Raw genomic sequence first — 21067 nt, 5'->3', positions numbered from 1 at the left:
ACTTTCAGCAAAACGATCATGTTCATCCTTTTCGTATTCATTGTAATTATCGTTACTTTCATAGAAATTTTTTGATTTAATTTTAAATTTATGTACTGGCTTATCAGTTTGTGTGCAAAATGGCTGCCCTGGTTTTTTTCCTGATAGCTCAGTTGATAAAGAATCCACCTGCAATGCAGGATACCCTGGTTTGATTCCTGGGTTGGAAAGATCTGCTGGAGAAGGGAAAGGCTACCCACTCCAGTATTCATGGGCTTCCCTGTTGGCTCAGCTGGTAAAGAATCCACCTGCAATGCAGGAGACCTGGGTTTCTGGTTTCCTGGAGAAGGGAAAGGCTACCCACTCCAGTATTCTGGCCTAGAGAATTCCATAGACTGTATAGTCCATGGGATCACAGAGTCAGACACGACTGAGAAACTATCACTTTACTTTCCAACTGTGATTTTCTCTTACCTATAGATTATTTCTTTTCTATTTGGAGAAGACCTTAATATTTCCTTTAGGATAGGTTTGAAAGTGAAAGTGAAGTCGCTCAGTCGTGTCCAACTCTTTGCGACCCCGTGGACTGTAGCCTACCAGGCTCCTCCATCCATGGGATTTTCCAGGCAAGGATACTGGAGTGGGTTGCCATTTCCTTCTCCAGAAGATCTTCCCCACCCAGGGATTGAAACTGGGTCTCCCATATTGTAGGCAGACACTTTACTGTCTGAGCCACCAGGGAAGTCCTAGGATAGGTTTAGTATTGTTGTATTCTTTTGATTTTTATCTGAGAAATTCTTTATCTCTCTATTCTAAATGGTAATCTTGCTGGGTAGAGTATCCTAGGTTGCAGGTTTTTCCCTTTCAGGACTTTGACTATATCTTGCCACTCCCTCCTAGCCTGCAACATTTCTGTAGAGAAATGAGCTGATAGCCTTATGGGGGTTTTCTTGTCATTAACTCTGATTTTCTCTTGTTGCTTTTAGAATCCTCTCTTTAAATTTTGCCATTTTTATTATAATATGTTTTGGTGTAGATCTGTTTGGGTTTTTTCGTATTTTGAATTCTCTGTGCTTCCTGTACCTTGATACCTGTTTCCTTTACGTTTGGGAAGTTTTCTGCCATAATTTCTTAAAATGCATTTTCTATCCCCTTTTCTTTTTCTTCCCCTTCTGGAATCCCTATCATGTTTACATTGGCATGTTTTATACTATCCCATATATCTCTTATATTGTTTCTAGTTTTTTTTTTTTTTCCATTTGGCTTTCTGTCTGCTGTCCTGATAGGATAATGGAAATAATCCAGTCTTCCAGATCACTTATTCATTCTTCTGTTCATTTCCATTAGCTCAGCTTTCATCTCTGTAAATGAATTTTTGTAATTTTTCTGTATAGTTTCTAGTTCCTTTTTACAGCATTCTGCATTTCTGTCAACAGCCTTTCTTAGCTCCTTCAGTTTTTTCATTATCTTCTTTCAAAACCTGGTGTCTGTTAGGCTGAAGAGGTCTGTTTCATTTTCTTCCGGGGGAGTTCTCTTGGTCTTTTAACTGGGAGTGGTTCCTCTCTTCTTCTTTGTCCTTCTCTTACCTTGTAAGTTTAGGAGAAAGAATGACCTATGTGGTCTTGGAGGGCTGTGTGGGGGAGTTCATGTGTAGCTTGTATGGGTTTAACGTATTTGGTGCAGGGGCTGCTTTAGTACTGGTGCCTGTTGCCTCGTTCCTCAGCGTGTGCTCGTCGTCATTCTCTTGATATAGGGTCTGCCCAGTCCTGGGGTTCTTGGCAGTGGTGGTGGCTCAGACGTGCCCCCCTCAGGGCACATGATGGGAGAAGAGCTGGCTCACAACCACTCCGTGGGGCTGGGTGTCTTTTCCAAGATTCAGCCTTCTTGACAGAATGTTGAATTTTTCCTTCAAGGAATACTACTTACTTCTGAGCCCTTAGGTCTGCTCCACATTCTTTTTCTCCTTTTTCCATCAAGTTGCAGATCATGTTCCAAACTTGAGGGAAAATAAAAACTACAGCCGTAACCCCTCCCCATTGCTCTAAGGCTAAGTCAAAAGCCCCATCTCCCTCATAGAGAAGTGCTGCCTGTGTTTGAATAAAAAACTGCTTAAGGAGCAAGGGTATCCACTTTAAAATTTTTGCTGCTTTTGAAAAAAAAAAACAACTCTTGTTCCTTTAAAGTTGGGTTTTCTTTTTTCTTAAGTTGGGTAGAAACAAGAAATTTCACTGTCATACTGTGGTGTGACACTCTCATTCTGATAAATTATCCAGGGCTCAGAAATAAAGCAAAAAATTCCTGCAGTCCTTACCAGAGCTATAATAGAGCACTCTCTAAAAAGAGGTGTGCCTGAGGATTACTGGATTCTCTAGGGAGTGTGCCTTATCTGTTCACTAATGACATTTGATTAGAGCCCACATTCTGTGAAGTTACATGTTAATTTATAAATTTTTGTTTGATAAAAGTTGCAAGTGAGTTCTGCCCATTTGAAAAAATAACCCTCCAAAATTCTAATTGTATTCCCATGTATGAAATTTATTCAGTTTTTTCTCTAACTCAGCAAATGGAGTTCATTTGCCTTTCCTGGTGGACTGTGATACCTGATAGTCTTTGAACCCACTTATCACCTTTAGGTTCCTTTATTGATGGGTTAAATAACTCTGATAAATTTCCAGTGTCTATTTACACCTTACTGATATCATAAAAGTCTGTTTCCTTTGCTTAATGTGCAGAAAAAAACAGGCCTGGCTGTTATCCTTGTAAGGTTGGCCCATGGCTGACATTTGGAAAGTTGGATTTCATGAAGTTTCCCACTACCTTGACTAGAGTGGCTCATGGTGCCTAAACTGTTCGTAGAAACAATATGGTTTGTATTGAATACGTGCTTTCCTTTGCAGAGTCTGGAATTTTGGTATGGTACAGGCACAGGGTGCCTTCATGTTTTTGTTCAGTCATTAAGTCAGGTCTGACTCTTTTGAGACCCCATGGACTGCAGCCCGCCAGGCAACTCTGTCCATGGGATTTCCCAGGTAAGAATACTGGAGTGGATTGCCAGGGGATCTTCAAAACCCAGGGATTGGACCCATGTCTCCTGCATTGGCAAGTGGATTCTTTACCACTGAGCCATCAGAGGAGCTTTCATGACCAGATCCCAGTTACACCTCTGGGTGCTGAAACTCTAGGGAGGTTCCCTGGTAGCTGACATTCACACATAATCACAGATTTTTGATGGGGATGGGATGTATCCTGTGTCACTCCATTGGAAGAAAACTCTTGGAAACTTGCACCTGGTTTCCTCCAGACTGTCCCGCATGCCTTTCCCCTTTGCTGATTCTACTTTGTATCTCTTTACTATAGTAAGTTATAACCATGAGTTCTTGAGTACAATTATATACTGAGTCTTGTGGGTCCTCCTAGCAAGTCAGTGAACCTGAGGGTGAGGCAGAGCACCCCTTGAAGGAGTTAGTTACAGGCATTTTTACACAAAATATTTTTTGCAAAATTTTCTAAAATTCATTTTTACAAAATATTCTAGTGTTCTCCTAAAAACTGACTAGCTCTTTTTTGATATTAAGAAAGGCCTAGATTTCATGAGGACTATCCCTCCCAAGGTCGTTCAAGTGAAAACCTTATATTTCCTCTCTAAAAACCAAATTTGGGAATCAACTCACTGGTGTCCTGATATGATCCATCAGGGCAGTGAGTGACACAGCTGTTGGTTTCTTCATTCAGGAAGTATCCATATTTACAGGACAGGCACTGGTCCCCGTGGCTTCCAAAGCAGGAGTCGCAGTTGGGGGCACACTTTCTGCATCGCTTCTTATCAGCGTGATAGTGGCCAGGAGGGCAGCTGGAGACACAGATTCTGCGTTGTGGGATGATAAAGAAGAGCAGTGTCACCAGAGATTCAGTCCTGAGTGAGTAAGGTGCTGAGCACACAGCTGTCCTCATTCTCAAAATCCTTTTTAAACTGTGATGGTAATACCACATCCAAAGGGCCAAATTCTGTTGGTTAAAGCCTTCTCGTATGTAGGGTGCTGACATAGCACTGCAGTTACATAATACCAAGTCCACCAAGCAAGGAATGTCTTGGTCCAAACCATCTTCCAGTTCGGGTCTAGCTCTTTAAAGGGGATGATGGTTAGAAACTGAGTCTCAACAGGAAGGTTGTCTGTTGGGTTGAAGAGAAGACATGTGAACCATGATTTTATGCAAAAATCCCTATATAAAGGATTAGTTTCTATTGTTGTGTATTGTTATATGAATTCTGGGATGTGTATGCTATTGTCTAAATTAATATATTTAGGGAGTTCCCTACTGGCTTAGTGGTTAGGATTCTGGGCTTTCACTGATGCGGCTTGGGTTCAGTCCCTGGTTGGGGTACTGAGATCCTGCAAGCTGTGTGGCATAGCCAAGAAAAAAAAATGTATTTGAAAATTTAATGCTGTTTATGATAAAAAAAAAAAACAAAAAAAACTTCTTTGTTTGCCCATAACTGAAGATCTGGGCTTTATTTATTCATTTAACAAGTACTTGCTGCTGCTGCTAAGTCGCTTCAGTCGTGTCTGACTCTGTGCGACCCCATAGATGGCAGCCCACCAGGCTCCCCCGTCTCTGGGATTCTCCAGGCAAGAACACTGGAGTGGGTTGCCATTGCCTTCTCCAATGCATGAAAGTGAAAAGTGAAAGTGAAGTCGCTCAGTCGTGTCCGACTCTTAGCGACCCCATGGACTGCAGCCTACCAGGCTCCTCCGTCCGTGGGATTTTCCAGGCAAGAGTACTGGAGTGGGGTGCCATTGCCTTCTCCAACAAGTACTTACTGAGTACTAATTAAATGTCAGGCATTTGCCAGTCTAGGAGATAATGAGAGGGGCTGGGGTAGCCAAGGACTTTTCCTTTTAAGAAATTTATTTTTAATTAAAAATTCTTTTTAAATTTAATTTTTGCTTTATATTCCCTTTAAGGAACTGAAATTCCAGCATGGATGTGACAGGAATAGGACCCTCCTGGGTGACTGGAGTGTGGATACCAGGTCGGCTTCCTAGAGTGAGTTTCCTTCTGAAACAGGAGGGAGAGGTGTTAGGGATGTGGGAAACAGCCTGGAAGAACATAGCTTCTGATGAGCAGTGTGTTCCACAGCCTTCCCTGTGGATACATATCCGCTCGAGGCAGAAGCCAGGGGCTCAGAAGCATGGGTTCAAGCAGGCCCACCTTACTGTCCAGAGCAGAGTAGTGAGGATGCACAGGGACCAGTAGCTTTGCCACATGGAAAGCTTACACTTTGAGGAATTCAGAAAATCATCCATTTCCTGGAGGGAAAGTGCAGCTGTGGGGCATCAAACATCAGTGGGATGGAAAGGTCTAGAAGGGCAGATCAGGCATGTGCATAACTAGTCCCTCCCCATCATCCTTTGAAATGTGAGAAAAGACCTCTGCAGTTTCCTAGCCTAGATCAAAATCGGGTTGTTTTGTAATTCAGTATCAGTTTGTAGATCAAAAAATTGTAGATCAAAATCGGGTGTTTTGTAATTCAGTATCAGTTTCACTATTCAAATGATGCAGCGAGGTGTAGGGGCCTGTGCAGCAGCATCTGGACTTTGGTTCTGGTGGGAGACCATGGAACACCCTGCCGCTGGTGAACTGTGGGAGCTCCCAGGAACTACCACCAGGGAGCGCGCTTCAGGTATCCTGATGGGGCATCTCTCTTACCTGGTGTTATTTTTCAGCTTGTAGTAGTAGTGCAAACAGTCATTGCAGTGGTCGGGTCCTGGCCCATCACAGCCCACCTCACTGCACTCGGGGTCACAGGGGCCTCCAAAAGAAATCAGAATAACACTTGGAAAAAGTGATTTTAAGCAAGTAAGTGTTAACTTGAATTTGGGATAAAAATAGGCTTTTTCTCCCCCTTATGCAGTGAGAGTTTTCCTTAAGAGTTTCTAATGCAGTGAGATGGAATAATGTTTAATGTGGCTATAAGCCGAGATAAATTCTTGCTTTTATGGGGCGGGGGGGGGGAACCTCAATTACCTAAGTATCAAGCATGTAACTCCTAGTCAGGACCTTGTCTTCAAAGTACATGTATAGTTGCTTTGTGGGAAATGACAACCCAGAATTCAAAGAAAAAAAACCACTGCAGCAACTAAAAAAAAAAAAAAAAAAAAACTGATTGCAATTAAATATGCATAATAATTAAAATGCTGGATTTATAGAAAAATGAGAATTTTATGCTGTTAGCAGAAAAGAAAAGAGGGCTGTTATTCAATGTCCTGACCAGACTGCCTCTCTCATCCAAGGTCATTAAAGCCACTGAGTACCTCTGAGATTCTAGAGCCAGAAAGAAACATCATTATGGGGTCTGGCACAATTTTATCAGCATCTCGTCTTGGATTACAAAGCAGGTACTTCAGGCACAGATAATAGATTTAAAATTGCATCCTACCCATAGGCCAATGGGCAACTCAACAAAAGAAAACTATACATAAGTTTTAAAAGATGCAAGCAAGCTTAAAGAATTCCAGACCAAGGATGAATGTTCCTCATCTCTCTTGCTGTATATTCTTTGGTGAAGAACTAGAAAGAATGCACAGGCAGGAAAAAAAATGCTAAAAAGAGCTATTTTGTGATTGATGAAAAGAGATTTTCTAATGACATGGGCTAGTTATAGATAACTTACTTCTTTGACTCCTTTTTTTTGTTTTCTGTAGTTTGAGACATTTGGTCTCATAATCTTCAAGCTATTTCCCAATGAAAACTCATGATTTTAACCAGCGATTTACATGGTACATGAAATGCACAAAAAGTCAATCAAGGGTACCAGAATTGTCTTGAGCCACACTTATTTTAATCAAAAGGTCTTACTTTTGTTGAAATTTGTTTTCCTTTAGTCACTGTAGGACTATGTTCTACAGTTACTAAATTGAAACATAAAATGGTAGAAGTAGGGGAGGAATGACCTGGAGAAAAATCTAGTAGCCATACACTCTCATTTTACAGATAAAAATGATTTTCCAAGAGTTATAGTGGCTTGTCTAGTTGATCTCCCTAGGAGAGTTGGGGTCAACAGAGGTCCTGCTTCTTAGTTCAGGTCTCCGACTTAGGGGTAAGTCATGACCTTTGGCTCTGAATAGAAATGAGTCATTTTAAAATGCTAGACTTGATGTATATTTCTGCTTAATCATAAGAGTCATTTGACACTGTTTATCTCTATTTTCCCAAAAGCCTTAACATTGATCTTGAAATTAAGTTCCACAGCTATTGCAACTTGCAACATTTTAGCTGACTACTGCAGTCCATGAGGAGAGAGTGCTTCTGCTGCCTAAGAGTTGAAGTTCAGCCAGCTGTGGGTCCCACCGTGCCTGGAATTCAATGAAACAGTACAGGGACCTGGTTATGAGAATGCCATCTGACCCTCTCAAAGGCTGACTTCTTAATGAAAGTGAAAATCACAGCTCCAAAGAAAAGGAGTTATTGGGTGGCCCTAAATTTTCACCAGATGATTACTACAATTAAAAAAAAACCAAAAACCCCAAACCATTTATTCTTGATATGTGCCAAAGGACTCTGTATGGCAGGGTCACATGCTGTGCTGTTTCTTTCATAATCCTAAACTATCCCAGATGCAGTTTAGCATTTTAGGTTGCTGGGTCATAATGAAATAATTGTCTTTGTTTTCTCACAAGTGCCAATGTGGACATTTTGGAGATGCAGTGAGAAAAACCACAAAATGTATATAACTGTTTAGAATTTTAAGATTACCAAAAATTGAATGGGAAACATACCATAAGACACATAGTAATATATTATTATTATGCTCCATTCATGTTTTTAAATATACTTTCTCCTATCAGAGAAGACAAAATAAATGGTTTGCTGGTTGTAACATGAACAGTAATATTATAAACGCAAAGCAAAAGTTGAACACAATCTAGCTCTGGTTAGTTCAATTGGTCTGAATTCTCTATTGACACTGGGATACTACCTGTTCAGAATAAAAGGAACCAAATGCATATTTCAAATACTCTGTTAAAGTGATTAATGAAAAAGAATCTCAGAGAGCTTAGCTGCAGGAAGACAAGATGGTTCCAGTCTAAAGGTACAATCAACTGCTATTTAAAAACAGTTCTTCATTAGGGAAAGCCTTTTTTGTTAAGTGTTATATCCCAGAAGAACTGCATGCTGCTGGAAGTGGTAAACAATACAATAAGACAGGACTCAGAAACGCACTGGGAAAGAGACAAGATAATTTGCAGAGGATATGGCTATAGTACCTAACTGCTCCAGAAAAGCAACTCTAAAATACACAAATAAAGGTAAGTGAAATGGTCAGATGTAAGATAAACATACACTAGCCAATAGATATCTCTGATACCAGAATACAGTAGTTAGAAAATATGGAATATTTTCCATTACAGTAGTAACTAGACCCAAAATATGTAGAAATAATACTACCAAGAAAAACACGTCATAAAATTAAAGGATTTCAGTAAAAAAGTCTGTTTTGGATGGAAAGACTGTAAATTGTAAAAAGAATTCTTCCCATGAGATTGCATGTAAATTCAAACTAAATTTCAATGAGATTTTTAAAGAGGGACTTAAGAATTGCTATGAGAATAAGTAGATATTCAGCATATTAAAATATAGCGTGGGTGCTACTGGATTAAGTATTATTAGATTGATAAACCAGAAAAAGTGGTACCAGAAGAGACCCTGGTATAAGAAATTACTGTGCTGTTATAAAGGAAACAGTAAAAGTAGGGATGACAACTCAGTCATTAGTCTGTTTGGAGGATAAAAACAGAACTTCACTTTACACTGTATATTATAAATGAAAGTAAGTTCTAGATGAGTTAATGGCCAAATGTAAAACCAGATTATAAAAATATGGATATTTATTTTTAAAGAATAAACATTCTGTATAAAAGAAATTATAAATGTTATATGAAACTATAAACTGCCCTCCAAACAAAAACTGCATTTTGGAAGCAGGTGATAACAGAGAAATGGTTTCCAGCAAATATGAGACAATGTGAGAGTCAATAGCATACAAAGAGTTTTTATAAATAAGAAAAATGCTGCCACTTTGAATTGACAAGTGAGTAAAAGACACAATTCAGAGAACTACAAAGGAAAAAATGGTTTGCTTTACTAAATATTTAGATTTACCAGGAGTCAGAGCTATAAAAATTTAAATCTGTTCTTTTGCTTTTTTCTTTCCACTCAAGGCTGGCAGGAATGAGGGCAGTAACATTCGTGCACTGGTCATGGTGTAGACTGGTACATGTTGTCTGGAAAGCAACATATCTAAGCCCTAAAACTGACGATTCCCTTTGATGCAGTAATTCTTAGAACTCTATTCTAAAGAAACAGTCAAAGATGATATAGTCAAAAACTGATAATGATATTCATTAAGCTCTTATTTAAAATAGTGTAAAATGTAAAGCAAACTACATATCTCAGATTATGGATTAAATATAATACAATCACAGGATGGATGATTATGCTGTCTTTTAAATATGTGTTCTAGGGATATTTGACAACAGGGAAATATGCTCTTAATAATACCTTTAATGGGAAAAAAGGATATGAATGTTCTATATACAGTGTGATTTTAGTTTTGAAGAAAAAAACATTGATATTTGAATATATGAATGTACACATACAAATATGTTTAAGGGATAGAAAGGAAGATGGATTAAAATAGATCACAATATGAGTAGAAGTGTGTCTCCTTGGGGGAATGACGCGTGAGTTTTTTTTCCTCAGCCTGCCTTCTCACTGGAAGCCAGCTCACCTGCATAATCCTCCGTCCCGTAGTCGTCGGTCGGGTCTTCGACTCGGCTATACCGGACACGTTCCACTTTAGGGAACTCATTGGTGGGTGAGTATGGCTGCACAGAGGTGCCGTAGAGGACCAGAGACCATTCTTTCAATTTACCTTGGGAAACAATAATAAAAGTATGTCATGAGCAAACATTCTCTCTTGAGCTTTACAATTTCTTTCATTCCTTCTAACTGAAGAAAAAGCGGTAGAAAAATAGAACTGCGGGAAACAGATTCATATGAATCACTGCATCACATACAGGGCTAGAAATGCATTTTCCACTGCTTGCAGAATTAACTATTGAATAAGTCACATACCATGTATTTCCTGAGTAACAATTGCAGCATACATCCTAATTTAATCAGCTCTTTTTTTGGTAAGAAACAACCATCTCAGATTGCTGGATCAAGGGCTGAATGTCAAATTATGAGTATTTAAGAGAATCCTAGAATCTTACAGAAGGCTTTCTTTTTCTAGGTATAAAGGTCTTATTTACATTAAAAGCAGGATCGACATTCTCTGACTTGTTTATCAAAAATAAAAAGATTATAACAACTACTTTGTTTCACCCAATTCAAGGGCTCAGTCAGTCTTAAGAATATATCACTATATTAACTGATAGACCTGTGCTGTCCAGTGACAGTCACTCGACCCATTTGGCTGTTTCTGTGTAACTACAATTTAAACCTCAGTTCTTCAGTCAGACCACATTTCAAGTGCTCAGTAACCATATATGACTAGTGGCACTACGGTGGACAGCACAGCTATAGGAAACATTTCCACTGCTGGCAGCATGTTCTACTGGGTGGTACTGTCGGAGCATTTCCCTGCCATGGGCACCTTGGGGCACGAGGGAAGTGCTTTTCCTCCTTTGGATGGCAGGCTCTCAAGGAACATTTGCCTAATCCTTAGTCATTCATTTCTCAGCTTTATAAAACTAAAATCTTTAATGCAAAACATGTTTTGCTGACTTACTGTAGTTTCCCTGACTTACTGTAGTTCTTTTTAATATGAATCTTAAGTAAAAGTGATTAAGACAGAATCATTAAAAACATGGAAATATGCTGGCAGGAAGGCAGGATACTTCCCCCCCATGCCCACACACCTTAGATCTCCTTCTTATCTTGGCATAATACAGAGAATCTAGGTAAGGTTGGGGTTGGGCTCTGTCACAGTCCAGAGAGTGATGAACTTCAGATATCTGATAATTTATCTGTTAGCATCTATTATCCCCATCAAATTGATGCTTATTTTTTATAAGTACTTACTTTATGCTAAGTACATTTTATTCTATTCAGTGGTCACAAGTGGGGGTAAATAGATATTTTCACTATAAAGATGAGAAGACAGAGGCACAGAGGCTGATAAAGTTCCCCAAAGCAGTAAGAGGACAGACTGATATTAAAACCCATTTGGGGGTTCTGATTTAAGAGTAATATAGGAAGGTCCTGAACTCACTGCTTCTCATACACTCAGTGACTCTACAGCCACACATGGGACAGTTTCCTCCAGAAAAAAAAAAAAAAAAAAAGGCAGCTGAGTGGCCCCAGCTTCTCCCTCAAGGAGTGAAAAGTTTGATCCCTACATTGGGTATCACAACTTTTAAGACCTGCACTTGAGCCCCCAGACCATGTAGCTCTGAAAGCCAGTGGGGCTTGGGTCCACTAAAGAGTTCACCAGCGTGGGCTCTCACCCTTGGGTATTGAACAAAGGCGGTTGACTGCATAGCACCCAGACTTTCTGGGAAATAGGCTTATTTGCTTATCTTAAAGCACTGGCTGAGGGGCAGACATGTAATTTAACATACAGATGAGGACCTACTGAATACTCTCCAAAGATGGAGGCTCATGGGAGCCATCTGTATGTTCTCCCTTGGCCTCTCCATCTTGTTGGTACCAAAAGAAAGGGCTTGTACCCTCAGCTGGCACCCAGGGGACACCTCTAGGTTGCTGGCTCTGCTGGTTAGTGGGGCTTAGGTTCACACATCCTCTAAGACTATGAATAAAATTGATAAACCAATTTATCAATTGGCAGATTCACAAAGAAGAAGAGAGAAAGCCTCAAACCAGAAATTAAAAAGGAGACATCTTAATTAATACAAAATAAGGGCTCATAAGACTACTATCAGCAATTATATACTAACAAACTGGAAGACCTACAAGAAATGAATGAATTCCTAGAAATATATATTCGACTAAGACTGAATCATGAAGAAATTGAAATCTGAATAGACCAATTATTGTAAGGAGATTGAATCAGTAATCAAGAACTTCCTAACAAAGGTATGTCCAGGATTAGACACTTCACTAGTGGATTCTACCGAACAGTTTAATAAAAATTATTACCAATCCTTCTTGTGCGTGCATGCAAAGTTGATTTAATCATGTCTAACTCTGTGTGACCCTATGGACTGTAGCCTGCCAATCTCCTCTATCCATGGGATTCACCAGGCAAGAATACTGTTGTGGGTTGCCATGCTCTCCTCCCATGGATCTTCCCAACTCAGGGATCGAACCTGTGTCTCTTAGGTCTCCTGCATTGGCAGGCAAGTTCTTACCACTAGCACCACCTGGGGAGCCCGATCCTTCTCAAATTCTTCCAAAAAATAGGAGAGGAAGGAATACTTCAAAACTCATTTTATGAAGTCAGTATTATTACTCTGATGGGTTTCCAGGGGGCACAGTGGTAAAGAATCTGCCTGCCAAGGGTTTGATCATTGGGTTGGGAAGATTCCCTGGAGTAGAAAATGGCAATCCACTCCAATATTCTTGCCTGAAAAATTCTATGGCCAGAGGAGCCTGAAGGGCTATAGTCCATGTGGTCACAAAGAATAGGATGTGACTGAATTGAGCATACATGTTACTCTGATATCAAAACCAGATGTAAACATAGATGCAAAAATCCTTAACAAAATATTAGCAAACTGAATACATCAGTACCTTAGAAGGATAATACATCATAATCAAATGGTATTTCAGGGATGAAAGCTTGTTTCAACATCTGAGAATCAATCACTCTCATTTTCCACAGTAACAAAATGAAGGCTTAAAACTCATAATTAGCTCAATGGACGCAAAAAAGCATTGACAGAATTCAACATCCATTTATGAAAAAGACTTTCAACAAAGTGGTTATAGAGGGAACATTTGTCAACATAGTAAAGATCAGGAACAAGGATGTAGGCAAGAAAAAGAAAGAAAAGGCATATAAGTTATAAAGGAAGAAGTAAAACATTTGCAGATAACATATTACATATAGAAACCCCTAAAGATGCTACCAAAAAACTTAGAACTAAGCAACAAAGTCAAAGAAGTTTCAAGATACAAAATTAATGTACAAAAATCTGTTGCATTTCTTTATACAAATGACAAATTATCAGAGAAAGCAATCCTATTTACAACTGCATCAAAAGAACACAATACCTAGGAATAAATATAACCAAGAAGGTGAAATATGTGTACATTGGAAACTGTAAGAAATTGATGAAATAAATTGACATGAATAAATGGAAAGATATTCCATGTTCATGAATTATAGGAATATTATAAAAATGTCCCTACTACCTAAAGCAATCTACAGATTCAATGTAATCCTTAGGAAAATTCCAAAGGCATTTTTCACAGAAATAGAACAAAGAATCCTAAAATTTTTATGGACCCCAAAGACCCAAAATAGCCAAAGCAATCTTGAGAAAGAACACAGCTGGAGTTATCACGCTCTCTGATTTCAAACCATATTACAAATAATCAAATAGTAATGGTATTGACATAAAAACAGATAAATGAATGAAACAGAGATGCGCATGTATATAGTCAATTTATGACAGACTAGCCAAGAATATATTGATGCAATAGAGAAAAGGCAGTCTTCAACAAACGGTGTTAGAAAAACTGGACCGCTAACACCACGCACAAAAACTAACTTGTAATGGCTTAAAGATCTGAATGTAAGACCTGAAACCATAACACTTCTAGAAGAAAACCAGTGGCACACTCCTTGACACTGATCTTGGGAATGGTTTTTGTATTTGACAACAAAAGCAAAGGGAACAAATACAAAAATTAACACATGGAGCGATATCAAACTATAGAGCTTCTGCACAGCAAAGGAAATCATCAATTAAATGAGAATGTAACTTGTGGAAAACATTTGCAAATCATATATCTGATAAGCGGCAAATATCCAAAACATATAAAGATCTCATACAACTCAACAGCAGAAAAGCAATCTGATTAAAACATGGGAAGAGGATCTAAATAAACATTTTTCAAAAGAGTACATACAGATGGCCAGCATGAAGAGGTGCTCAACATCACTAATCATCCAAGAAATGCAAATTAAAACCACAATGAGCTATTATTTTACACCTGTTAGAATGGCTATTATCAAAAAGACAAGAAATAGCAAATATTGGTGAGGAAGTGGAGAAAAGGGAATCTTTATGCCCTGTTGGTGGGAATGTGAATTTTCAGCCATTCTGGAAAAATTATGGCATTTCCTCAAAAAATTAAAAATAGATCTACCATGTGGTCCAGAAATTCCACTTCTGGAAAAAAAAAAAAAAAAACACTCTTAAAAGTTCTATGTACCCACATGTTCACTGCAGCATTATTTAGATAGCCTAAAAAAGAAGGCAGCCCACATGTCCGATGATGGATGAATGGATACACACACACACACATAGACACATACTCATATAAATGTATATAGATAATATTTGGCCATAAAACGGAATCTTTCCACTTGGGAAAACATGAATGGACCTTGCTAAGTGAAGTCAGATAGAAAATGACAGATACTATATGATCTCTGATATGTGGAGTCTTAAAAAATTTTAAAAAGTAGAAGATTGAACACATAGATACACAGAACAGATTGGTGGTTGCTAGAGGCAGGAGGTGTGTATGAGTGGATGTAATAGATGAAGGGGATCAAATGGTACAAACATCCAGTAAAACATTATTAAGTCCTGGGGGTATAATGTACAGATTGGTGAGTATGTTTAATAATAGTGTATTGTATACAACTAAGTCGTTAAACAGTGTATCTTAAAAGGTCTCATCACAGGAAAAAAATTATGTGAGGTGATGGATGTTTACTAGACTTATTGTGGTTATTGTTTTGTAGTATATACAAATATAAAATTGTACAATTGTACAACTAAAACTAATATGTCAATTACCCCTCAATTAAAAAAAATTCTGTATCCAAATCTTACATTCTTAAACTGTTATATAATTCTGTCTTCCTGGTCGTTTCTAGGAGTATAAGCATATGAGGTTTAAAAATGTATTCTGGGCCACATTCATTGTTTTCTGACATGTGCACTGGGCCAGCAGGCTGGTTTATACTTGGTTTGCCCTCTGCCAGCTTTTCTTTGGACTCACTTGTTAATAACTATGCTAATCATAATTAGGGTGTTATTCAGTCTCAGGATTTCAAGTCGTAGACATTAAGTGCCGTCAAGAAATGAATGACTACCTGAAATTAATGACCTATCTGACTGCCTTTAGGTGGCAATGCAAAAAGAGAACCTCTTTTCCTTATGGCTTCTCTCAAGTGCATAACTGGAGCACATGATACAAAGACAGTATGGGAAACCCCATCCATCAGTCACTCTAAAACCTGGTCCATTTAACTTAAGATCATCTTGGATCTAAAAATTTACCCTTGTAAGTGTTTAGAGAGTGCTGACTCATAACTGATTATTTCCCCTGGTGCCATTTCTGAAGTACATCATAAGCCCTCTGGGGACACCCTTGCCGGGCAATTTATCTTTTTATTTTTCACTTATTATGTAATTTTATTTCCTTAGGATCTCTGCCACAATTCACATCAAATGCTGCCATATTTGGGCTGTCAATTTTTTCCTCCCCTACTACTTTTTCCATTTGCTAATTTCTTTTTTTTTTTTTTTTCGCCCTCCCAACTTTATTAAAGAAAAAGCAATGATGGTAAATCTCTAGAGGTTTTGCAGTGGAAATGGCAATATCTTGTGAAGAAATAGCAGTATACATGCAGAATAAGAGAAAATCCATTCTGTTTGCTAACACTCAAATGCAATCTGCCCAAGGTAAAAATCAAAGATAGATTTAATATGCAATGGAACAAGAATAAGAAAAAAATCCTCCAAAAACCTTATTATGTTTTAATAATTAACAAGTGGGAAGAAATAATAAATAAACTCAAGTTTGGAGCCATATATATATATAAATATAAATATATATACATATACATATATATACATATATATATGTACATATATTTTGGAAATGATTCAACTATTTAATTGGGCTAGAAGATTCTACATCTGCAATTGAATTACTAAAGAAATCCCGCATTAATTGGAGGACTGTATGCCATAGTAACAATGACAGAAACAGAAAAAAGTGAAAGTCCCTTTTCAAAATTGTGTCTAATCCTGACCTGAAAGGTTACTTGAAGAAAGGATACCTGAAGACTATGTGTTTCTATTAAAGCCTTCTGACCCCAGGTTATATAGCATTAGGGTATCTCTTCTGGCACAAAGGAGCATCTCTTAAGATGACTGGAGGTGACTGCTGTTAAACATTTAAACAGTATAAGGAGAAGTCAATGATACGAAATAGACAACTCTAGATCAGAGCTACTGCAGAGACCTTTTAACACAGATAATCACAGTAGGGGGCTTCCCTGGTGGCTCAGAGGTTAAAGCGTCTGCCTGGAATGTAGGAGACCTGGGTTCAATCCCTGGGTTGGGAAGATTCCCTGGAGAAGGAAATGGCAACCCACTCCAGTACTCTTGCCTGGAGAATCCCATGGAGGGAGGAGCCTGGTAGGCTACAGTCCCTGAGGTGGCAAAGAATCGGACATGACTGAGTGACTTCACGACACGACATGACAATCACAATAAACTCTGGATAGACTCTGAACTCCTTGAGGGCAGAGAGAGAGATTAGTAGCCTCACACACATGAATGCAAACCCCAGGTCTGTCATCAGTGTGCCCCTAGGGGCAGTCTGCTTGTGGGGAGGAGCATTTTATCACTGAGATGCATTAGAATGGTGATATTAAAGAGTTACTTTTATATATAACTGTCTCAAATCCTCAGTAGATAGTGCACCCCTTATGTCTGTAGGCTGCACCTTTCTTGGCACACAACTGCCACATCTAGACAGTGTTTATTTCGCTTAGATCTCCTGAGACGTAAGAGTGACACATGCTGATGGATCTAGTGGGAGCTGCCCTTTGGTCAGGGCAGCCCAGTCCAGCTACCATGCCTGCTATTGCCCCTGAGTGCCTTGGCATAGTGCATCTCCATGGCATGAGCAAGAGGCATGGTTTGAAGAGAAGAGGAAGGAGAGGGGAAGGTCCTGGGAACTGAGATTAGGAACAAGTGAAAGCTTTCCAGTAACTAGGATCTAGTTTATTCAGATGTTTTCTGTCAACCCTGCCTTGTTGACAAAAATCTGGTTTCTGAGTAAGACCTTGGCAATTATTACATATATGGTGGCTGCTGGAGGTGTGCGGGGCTGATATGCTTTCACAAAACTTTTACCCTGATTCATTGTGACCTTGCTACCATGATGGTTTTGATTCCCCTGAGTCTGGGACCACTGTGACAACACAGATGAACCACATCATGGAATAAAGGGAAAGAGATGGCTACACCGTGTGCCCTAAAAATGGACCTCTCAGAATGAGTGACTTCCCCTGACTGGTGGGCAAAAGTGTGGCAAATGTATGCAGCAGGGGGACTTCCTTGGGGGTCCAGTGGCTGACTCTGTGCTCTCAATGCAGGGGGCCTGGATTTGATTCCACGTGCTGCAACTAAAGATCCTGCATACTCCACTAAGATCCAACACAGTAAAATAAATAAGAAATTAAAAACAATTAAAAAAATGTATGCTTCACTTTTCACTTTACTGTTTGTTTCTTTTGCCCAATACAACCCACAGTATCCAAATGATACATACCATTACAGTTAACTACAGAATGTTTGGGTTAATCTATTCTGATCAAAAGAGGACTTAGAATTGTACACCAGTCCTATAACGGCCCTCAAGCCTTGTTCTTCTGCAGATGGACTAGACAAAGGATTAAGAGGCAACAACTTATTAGATGATGGAAGATGTGGCCACGGCTGGGTGGGAACTGGGGTAGTTATCAAACAAAGAGAGCATTTGTTACTAGGCAAGTACTACTCAGGGCTCCGCCACAGGCAAAAAGTTCAGTCACTCAGTCATGTCTGACTCTATGATCCCATGGACTGCACACGCCAGGCTTCCCTGTCTATCACCAATTCCCAGAGGTTACACAAACTCATGTCCATTGAGTTGGTGATGCCATCCAACCATCTCATCCTCTGTCGTCCCCTTCTCCTCCCACCTTCAATCTTTCCCAGCATCAGGGTCTTTTCAAATAAGTCAGTTCTTAGTATCAGGTAGCCAAAGTATTAGAGTTTCAGCTTCAGCATCAGTCCTTCTAATGAATATTCAGGACTGATTTCCTTTAGGATAGACTGGTTGGATCTCTTTGCAGTCCAGGGGACTCTCTAGAGTCTTCTCCAATACCACAATTCAAAAGCATCAATTCTTTGGTGTTCAGCTTTCTTTACAGTCTAACTCTCACATCCACACATGACTACTGGAAAAACCATAGCATTGACTACACGGACCTTTGTTGGTAAAGTAATGTCTCTGCTTTTTAGTATGTTGTCTTGGTTGGTCATAGCTTTTCTTCCAAGGAGCAAAAAGCGTCTATTAATTTCATGGCTGCAGTCATCATCTGCAGTGATTTTGGAGCCCAAGAAAATAAAGTCTCTCACTGTTTCTATTGTTTCCCATCTATTTGCCATGAAGTGATGAGACCAGATGCCATGATCTTAGCTTTCTGAATGTTGAGTTTTAAGCCATCTTTTTCACTCTCTTCTTTCACTTTTATCAAGAAGCTCTTTATTTCTTTGCTTTCTGCCATAAGGGTGGTATCATCTGCATATCTGAGGTTATTGATATTTCTTCTGGCAATCTTGAGCCCAGTTTGTGCTTCATCCAGCCTGGTATTTCTCATGATGTACTCTGCATGTAAGTTAAACAAGCAGGGTGACAATATACAGCCTTGACGTACTCCTTCCTGATTTGGAACCAGTCTGTTGTTCCATGTCCAGTTCTAACTGTTGCCTCTTGACCTGCTTACAGGTTTTGCAGGAGGCAGGTCAGGTGGTCTAGTATTCCCATCTCTTTAAGAATTTTCCACAGTTTGTTGTGTCCACACAGTCAAAAGCTTTGGTGCAGTCAATAAAACAGAATTTGATGTTTTTCTGGAACTTGCTTGCTTTTTCCATGATCCAGCAGATGTTGGCAACTTGATCTCTGGTTCCTCTGCCTTTTCTAAAACCAGCTTGAACATCTGGAAGTTCACAGTTCATGTATTGCTGAAGCCTGGCTTGGAGAATTTTGAGCATTACTTTACTAGCATGTGAGATGAGTGCAATTGTGCAGTAATTTGAGCATTCTTTGGCATTGCCTTTCTTTGGGATTGGAATGAAAACTGACCTTTCCAGTCCTGTGGCCACTGCTGAGTTTTCCAAATTTGCTGGCATATGGAGTGCAGCACTTTCACAGCATCATCTTTTAGGATTTGAAATAGCTCAACTGGGATTCCATCACCTCACTAGCTTTGTTTGTAGTGATGCTTCCTAAGGCCCACTTGACTTCACATTACAGGATGTCTGGCCCAAGGTGAGTAATCACACTATTGTGATTATCTGGGTCATGAAGATCTTTTTTGTATAGTTCTTCTGTGTATTCTTACCACCTCTTAATATCTTCTGCTTCTGTTAGGTCCATACCATTTCTGTCCTTTATTGTGCCCATCTTTGCATGAAATGTTCCCTTGGTATCTCTAATTTTCTTGAAGAGATCTCTAGTCTTTTCCAGTCTATTGTTTTCCTCTATTTCTTTGTGTTGATCACTGAGGAAGGCTTTCTTATCTCTCCTTGCTCTTCTTTGGAACTCTGCATTCAAATGGGTGTATCTTTCCTTTTCTCCTTTGCCTTTTGCTTCTTTTCTTTTCTCAGCTATTTGTAAGGCCTCCTCAGACCATTTTGCCTTTTTGCATTTCTTTTTCTTGGGGATGGTCTTGAACACTGCCTCCTGTGCAATGTCACAAACCTTAATCCATAGTTCTTCAGGCACTCTGTCTATCAGATCTAATGCCTTGAATCTATTTGTCACTTCCATCATATAATCATAAGGGATTTGATTTAGGTCATACCTGAATGGCCTAGTGGTTTTCCCTACTTTCTTCAATTTAAGTTTGAATTTTGCAATAAGGAGTTCCTGGTCTGAGCCACAGTCAGCTCCTGGTGGTGTTTTTGCTGACTGTATAGAGCTTCTCTATCTTTGGCTGCAAAGAATATAATCAATCTGATTTGGTATTGACCATCTGGTGAGGTCCATGTGTAGAGTCTTCTCTTGTGTTGTTGGAAAAGGGTGTTTGCTATGACCAGTGTGTTCTCTAAGCACAACTCTGTTAGCCTTTGCCCTGCTTCGTTTTGTACTGCAAGGCCAAATTTGCCTGTTACTCCAGGTATCTCTTGACTTCCTACTTTTGCATTCCAGTCCCTGTAATGAAAAGGACATCTTTTTTGGGTGTTAGTTCTAGAAGGTATTGTAGGTCTTCATAGAAATATTCAACTTCAGCTTCTTCAGCATTACTGGTTGGGGCATAGACTTGGATTACTGATACTGAACACAGGGTGCTGCAAAAAACTGTTCAGTCTCCCATCTCACGCTGCATTTGTACTTTTCCTTATTTTATGTTACAAATAAGGTTCATACACTAGCAGGAAGAGGGAAACAGGCCATGTGTGGCAACACAGCCTGAGATGACCTGAAAAGAATTCTGTTGACATCATTACCGTGTTTTACATATCAGGAAAGCTTTCTCTTTACTTAGCTCTTGGTCTCATGCAGGGCAGAGTGCTATCACTCATTTTTTTAGGTGGCAACCAGTTTAGCTGGCATAGGCCAAGCTCAAGGTCTTGTCTGCGCTGAAAATTAAATTTAAAGCAAACTCAGAAAAAAGATATCGAAGGAAACCTGTCTGCTCTTATAACTATGTGATTTAACCCATTGCACGGGGACAAGGCTGGCTTGTTTTTTGATAAAGTAATGGAAGGTGGTTAGAGACATGGCTCATAATTCTGAAATATCAATCAATAGCTGTCATGTTTTATCTTGTCTTTATATTTAAAGGTCTTTTCTTGAATTCTTATCCTAAATTATT

The 21067-nt window shown here is 39.2% G+C and overlaps 1 protein-coding gene across 5 annotated transcripts in view; it reads right to left on the bottom strand.

Annotated features, from left to right (window-relative positions):
* The window catches only part of PCSK5 (proprotein convertase subtilisin/kexin type 5), a 522373-nt gene that overhangs the window by 174785 nt on the left and 326521 nt on the right, over nucleotides 1–21067 (bottom strand). For all 5 annotated transcript variants that reach the window (XM_086415564.1, XM_086415560.1, XM_086415561.1 and 2 more), the window contains 3 exons: nucleotides 9770–9913; nucleotides 5689–5791; nucleotides 3651–3844 (listed from right to left, as the gene is read on the bottom strand). In XM_086415564.1, coding sequence (XP_086271690.1) covers nucleotides 3651–3844; nucleotides 5689–5791; nucleotides 9770–9913 — 441 coding nt within the window. The remainder of the gene's footprint in view (nucleotides 1–3650; nucleotides 3845–5688; nucleotides 5792–9769; nucleotides 9914–21067) is intronic.

This window comes from Bos grunniens, chromosome 8 (genome assembly GCF_055505025.1).
Source record: "Bos grunniens cultivar Pamir isolate PY7600 chromosome 8, Bosgru_T2T1.0, whole genome shotgun sequence".
In the NCBI taxonomy this organism is placed as follows: domain Eukaryota; kingdom Metazoa; phylum Chordata; class Mammalia; order Artiodactyla; family Bovidae; genus Bos; species Bos grunniens.
Note: the sequence above shows the minus strand (reverse complement) of the source record. Positions and strands in the feature narration are given on the sequence as shown.